Source organism: Triticum dicoccoides, chromosome 7B (assembly GCF_002162155.2).
Source record: "Triticum dicoccoides isolate Atlit2015 ecotype Zavitan chromosome 7B, WEW_v2.0, whole genome shotgun sequence".
Lineage (NCBI taxonomy): Eukaryota > Viridiplantae > Streptophyta > Magnoliopsida > Poales > Poaceae > Triticum > Triticum dicoccoides.
Genome location: NC_041393.1, coordinates 749,159,895 through 749,166,202, shown reverse-complemented (window position 1 = coordinate 749,166,202; position 6,308 = coordinate 749,159,895). Strand labels below are relative to the sequence as shown.

The 6,308-nt window shown below is 48.6% G+C and overlaps 1 protein-coding gene across 1 annotated transcript; it reads left to right on the top strand.

Moving 5' to 3' along the window:
- Positions 1–1,684: 1,684 nt before the first annotated feature.
- On the top strand, positions 1,685–3,389 carry LOC119339675 (beta-glucuronosyltransferase GlcAT14A-like). Its single transcript, XM_037611646.1, has 4 exons — positions 1,685–2,288; positions 2,380–2,458; positions 2,521–2,600; positions 2,712–3,389. The coding sequence occupies exons 1-4, from the start codon at positions 1,685–1,687 to the stop codon at positions 3,221–3,223; spliced, it is 1,275 nt and encodes a 424-aa protein (XP_037467543.1). The 3' UTR covers positions 3,224–3,389.
- Positions 3,390–6,308: the final 2,919 nt, after the last annotated feature.

Below are 6,308 nucleotides of genomic sequence, written 5' to 3'. Positions count from 1 at the left end.
TGTTGTGTTTCTAATATAATAGGTAGACCGTAGACAGATAGATAAAGAACGGAAATTGCTAATGGAGCTCAAGCTCCATGGAGCCCTTAATTTGAGAATATTTTTTAAAATTTTTTTTTAAAAAGATCTAAAATAAATACAATATACAATACTACTTGTCTACAGAGAGTTTCATTGTGAATTATGTTTTTGTGCGAGCTGCACAAAAATGACAAAATCACTTATTTCTAGCGCATGTATTATTCACTATACAAATATACATGATATTTTTTCGGAAAAACTAACGCCCACACGTGTGGGCGTTTGCAGATCGCCCACACGGCTCCATCACCACTCATTTTGCCACGTTTGAATAGATGACATCAGCAGAAATTTTTTTGGTTTTTGGCTTAAAAATGTTTTATATCCTAAGTAAAAAAGCGAACTAAAAATCCGTTTTCACCATTAAATCCGTCTCGACGAGATCTTCAAAACTAGACCCCATGTTGATATGTTTTGACAGAAAAAAAATTTGCCCAGAAGTTGCCATGATGTTTACACTATAGTTGCCATAGTGCTTAAACTAAAATTGCCATATGGCAATTTTAGTTTGTAGATCACGGCAATTTTAATTTTTTGATGATGGCAATTCTAGTATTTTGACCATGAAAATATTTTTTTATCGAACCATGGCAATTTTAAGTGCATGTATCATGGCAATTAAAGTTTATGGTGCATGGCAAGTCTAGTTTCTTAAATCTCCGTTTTATAATATGTTAAAATTTACTTTTAAATGTAAAAGAAAATAGTTGAAACATATCATGGCAACTTTAGTGTAAATATCATGGTAATTCATGTGCAATAGACATGGCAACTTTTAACAAAAAAAAATTCGCCGAAATATGTCGATATGAGATCTAGTTTTGAAGATCTCGTCGCGAGGGATTTAGTGGTGAAAACGGATCTTCAATCGGATTTTTCATTTAAGAGATAAAACATTTTAAAAACTGAAAATCTGAAAAGATTCTCGCATGCATGCATGCGATGACGTGGCAATCTATTTGCATTAGAGACGTGTGGTGCGTCTTCTTTCATGCCACACGTGTGGCAGTTATCGACGTCCTATTTTTTTTGGCGTGCAGCTGACATCAAAACGTCTATGGTGATGAAATTACGTACACATCTAGCATACATCTATATTTACTTGTGTATTTAATTTCATCTATTTTAAAAACTTAAAAGTTGATTGTTTAGTTTTTGAAAATTTTGGACTTAGTGGAGCCCGAGAGCCTTTTCTATAAAATGGAGCTGGAGAGTAAAAATATCCACTCTGAATGGATAAGGGATATACTTCCTCCGTCTCATAATATATCTAAAAAACGCTGGTAAAATGCTCGTGCATTATGGGATGGAGGCAGTATATCACAATAAAAAAATCAAATTGGATCTCAAACTCCGAGTTGGAAGATGGAGATCCCGTTCAGAAAGATCCGTTTAGAACGTTAGATCTCCTGGCAGCATCTCTCTCTCTCTCTCTGTCACATGCTGCCTCCACCCGAGTCAACCAAGGCAAGGCAAGCCAATGGGCAAAAGTTTTTCGCGGCATCTCGCTGCTGCTTCGCCAGGGCCGTCGCCGTCCTCCTCCATCAGCTTGCAATTTATATGCTGCCAGCCTCACAAGTCATCACAGCCGCGCTTCGCCACCATGGATACTGCGAGTGTGCCGAGCACCAAACACCAGCCAGCCGACTCGCATCCCTACTTTGTCACCTTGGATATCGCCAGTCCCTCCTCCTTGTTCGGAAGCTCATGCGGTGGCATCGACCTGCGGTGGGTGCGCTCCGTGGCCGCCGGAGGCATCTTCTCTTTGTTCCTCCTCGCGGCATACTTGATCGCATTCCCCTCGACCACAATATTCCATCACCCGCACCGATCCTCTGCAACCCAGCGCCTGTCGCCGGCCAGTCGGCCGCGCTTCGCCTACCTCGTCTCGGGTTCGGCCGGCGAAGCCGACAGACTGCGCCGCTGCCTCCTCGCGCTCTACCACCCTCGGAACCACTACATCCTCCACCTGGACGCGGAGGCGTCCGACTCTGAGCGCACGGAGCTGGCAGCCTTCGTGGCGACGCACCCGGTTCTTGCCGCCGTGGGCAACGTGCGAGTGCTGGAGAAGGCCAACCACCACGGGGGCATCACTATGGTAACCACCACGCTGCACGCGGCTGCCAGCTTCCTGCGCGGCCCCCGGGCCGACTGGGACTGGTTCATCAACCTCTCCGCCTCTGACTACCCGCTCGTCACGCAGGACGGTTGGCACCACATATACGCATAACTGTTTCCATTTCTTCTGAAATAAACTGACTGCTCATGATTTCATGCTGGCATTATTAACCGCTGCAGATCTGATGGACGTGTTCTCACACCTGCCGCGCGACCTCAACTTCATCGACCACACGAGCGACATGGCGTACGTGCTTTCGTAATCAAATCGATTATGACGTTGACACTTGCATTGCGACTGAGTGCGGTTCTTCTTTCCAGATCTGCGAGGACGATGGTTGACCCGGGGATCTACATGAACGAGACAGAGAAGCCGCAGCTGCCCACCACAATCTTCACAGGTATGCACTTTAGGCTGCCGCAGATGCATCCAATCGTTACAATACCATGGTCTTCTAGCTAGACAAAAAACATAATATATAGTTTAGATTATTGGAGTTATTTTGGTACAGGTTCTGCTTGGACCGTGTTGTCACGGCCGTTCGTTGACTACTTGATCCGGGGGTGGAAAAATCTCCCGCGCAGCCTCCTCGTCTCCTCCCCGGAGGCCTACTTCCACACCATGGCCTGCAACACCGAGGAGTTCCGGAACACCACCGTGAACCACGACATGCACTACATCTCCTGGGGCGGCTCCCCTGCGCGTCAACCGGAACTCATCAACTCCAGCCACTGGGACGGGATGCTCGGCAGTGACGCCCCCTTCGCGTGCAAGTTTGGCCAGGACAACCCGGTGCTCGACCGAATCGACGCAGAGCTCCTGTCACGGCAGCCCGGGATGCTTGCCCCCGGCAGCTGGAGCATCGGGGATACCGGCGGCGATGGCTCCTTCTGGATCGTGAGGGACGCGACGCCCCTGCGTCCTGGCCCTGGAGCTGCGCGGCTGCACCGGCTTGTCACATCGCTCCTGTCCGAGGACAACTTCCGGCCTAAACAGTGCAAGATAGTCAATCACAGCGCCTGAGCCTGATCTGTGGATACGACCGGCGGTGCTCCGTTTTTCTTTCAGGCTCAGCATCAGCAGTTAATAATTAAGCACGGTAGCTCTATGTAGTCATGCACACACTAGAACTTTGGAAATGAGTGAGACGTGTCTTCTCATTCCGGCGCCAAGCAGTTGACTTTCGAGATACACATATAGTATTTCTTTTCTCTTTGCCTATTTGTTCCTCTGTGCTGCGTAACATGACCTGCCCTTGAGCATTTCCCGAAAAAATAAAGAACATTTCCTAGAGATCCTAGTACTATATATAACGGACAGTCGTGTGTTTAGTAGCAAGTTTTTGGGTCTTAGTGCAAAACAGTGGATCTAATCCAAGCCAGTGCCGTACTAGTACCACCCAAGCACGGTAGAAAAGCTCTCCCTAGTTCGGGTTAACACAAGAACTACGATCTCTTGGACTCTCAACCCATATATACAGCGATACAGTTTAGGCAGCAAAACGAAGTCTGACTTATTTTCGATGTTTTACTCAAAAAAAAATTCTTTTCTATGTCAAGTGTGCCTCGGAGTTTTTTTTTTTGAACATCCGTACAGACGCAAGCGCTCATACATACGTGCATACACTCACCTTAATAAATTCTGAAATATATTCAGGAATAATGCGAGCACCAGGACTTGAACTATGGTGGGCTAGGGATACCACTGTCCCTCTAACCATCCAACCACAGGTTGGTTCGCACGCCTCAGAGTTTCATGTCGCCTAGACCATTGCATCGTTTGTGAAGTCATGTCTGTACGTTCAGAATTCTTGACCATGTGCTTGAGCTCCAAAATCGTCAGGGAGTAGAGCGTAAGCTTTAATACCTTATCTGCTGATCGGTAGATCTAAGTTGGAATACCGAGAGAAGAGGTTTGAAATACCTCAGGATTTTCTGCAAACGAAATTCTCTCTTCCCTAGCCTCCCGGGTCGCTTCACGCGACTCCGGAGGCGCCGTCGCGGCCACCTCGGAAGCCCTCCCACGGAGCGCCGTTCACCACGCCGCCGCCGGAGGAGGCCGGCCGCCCGGCGGACGGCGGCGGCGGGGCATCTCCGGCCTCTTCTTTTCCTTCTGTTCTTCCCCTTGGCGGTCAACTTCCGATCTGGCCGTGGCTTGCCTCCCGATCTGGCGGCTACCTTGTGATTCTGGCCTTCCGATCTAAATGAAGTCCATGGCCTGGAGTATGGGGCTGGTGCGTGGATGCATCCACACGGCTGCTTAAGATGTGCACGTGCATGCAGATGCTCGGCAGCCGTCCAGGCGGCCGGTTACACATGGTCATGGCTGCCTGGAGTCTTGCTGTGCAGTGGCATGGTCGGGTCTTCACTGCTAGGCGGAGTTCCTGGCTGAGTGCGCCGGTGGCTAATTGTCGCAGTGTGGCAGATCTGCTTTGATTGCGTCACCGGGAATTAGATCCGGTATGGCGGCGGCCTCACTGCCGATTGCGGTCACCATCAAAAGATTCTGAGAGTTTCGTCTCCGTAGATTTGGTGGTTGACTTCGGCGGCGAGATGCAAACTATGGACGAAGTCTTGATGCAAAGGGATGGTTGTGCGGCGGTGGTGGTCACATCACATGTAGCTGCTGGGATTGTGGAAAAGTGGTGGTGACAACACATGAATGACTTTGATGGTGGTGCTACTTGAGCACCCGGTCTTGAGCTCTGGGGTGAAAGCCTACGTCTGACCCGAGTTGGGTATACCTGGCAATGGCGATGCTTTTACGTCGTTACCTTGTTGAAGGCATTGTTCAGAATGCTCGGACTGATTCTTCAGGGTGAAAACCTAGATTGTAGCCTTGGGTGGCTGGATCCGGTGACGGTGGCACTTGAGTGTCGCTCCCTTCTTAAAGGTGTTGCTGTTGAAGAACCTCGTCGTCCGAGTGATGTCATGACATGGTCGGTGCAGATATGGTCATTGTTATAGTTTGTCGATTCAGGATCTGATCGCTTTGGAGTTTTTTTTCCCTCGCCTACATGCATAGCTTTGGTTTTATATGACTTTGCTATTTGCAGGCGTGTTTTTGTGCGTGCGTTGGTGTTGGCTGTGTGCATCCTAGCTATGCAGAGGCCGGGTGTGTGCTCATCATGTTTGTATCTTCTTGATGCTTTATTTTGAGTTAATAAAATCCACCCTTTATCGGAAAAAAAAAGTTAGAATACCGAGTAGCAAATCTTAATGAGCAACCCAAGTCAACTTGAGCACTGCCCTGCAGACCCAAGACATCGGGAGACATAATTAACTTTCTCGTAGTCAATTCTGAATTAGGACTGCGTATTACAACCTGAAACAGTAGTACTAGTGTCTAGTGTACCCGGGTGATGCTCCACGTAGCACCAGAGCTAGCTATCGCAGCGAATATCTCTAATTTTGCTAGCTAACAGATCCCCAAAAATTTAGAGGGTACGGCCGCGTATCCTTCAATGGAGAATATTTGCTCCACTAAAAAAATGCGGTTTCAAACCAATCTATTTAATTCAACAGAGTGAAACCTTCAACACAAATCTAGTTCAGATTCGAACTTGATTCGATACAAACTTGATTCAACACAAATGCCGTGCAAATTAAATAAAAATTAGAGTAAAAACAAACTAATCTACTCACTATAGGTCTCGTTCTTGATCCACTCCCATCCTATTCGCTGAGCCCTCCGATGAGATGGCCATGTACCTAATAGCTGGCACTGCGCTCATCGTTGTTGGCACCTGCCCTCGTAGTTGTCGGAGTCGCTAGAGAGGTCGATGATGTCCGTCCTCTCGGACGCGTAATCCTCGTAAAGCAAGCGCCCCACCTCGATGGGCGCAGGGTAGCGGCTGCAGAGCTCCGTCATATTATCGCTGCCGGCTTGCTCTGGCGCGAGCCGCTCACGGGCCCGCCGGTCATCCCGCGTCTCCCTGGGGTAGCCACCCAGGGGTCGACCAGTGCAAACAGCGGCAGGCCGCTGGGGAAGTTGGGCCGGGGTGGCAGCGAGGTACAGATCGACTGACTTGATGTCATATGGGCATTAAACATGCATCACAGAGTGGTAGAATCCCAGCCTGTGCCGCTTACCGGCGTCGCGATCCACC

What these genes read in the sequence shown, in the direction of transcription:
- LOC119339675 (XM_037611646.1), top strand. Translation starts at nt 1,685, where the DNA reads ATGGATACTGCGAGTGTGCCGAGCACCAAACACCAGCCAGCCGACTCG. An exon ending in CCCGCTCGTCACGCAGGACG is followed by an intron (nt 2,289 to 2,379) that starts GTTGGCACCACA and finishes TAACCGCTGCAG; the next exon opens with ATCTGATGGACGTGTTCTCA. An exon ending in GACATGGCGTACGTGCTTTC is followed by an intron (nt 2,459 to 2,520) that starts GTAATCAAATCG and finishes TCTTCTTTCCAG; the next exon opens with ATCTGCGAGGACGATGGTTG.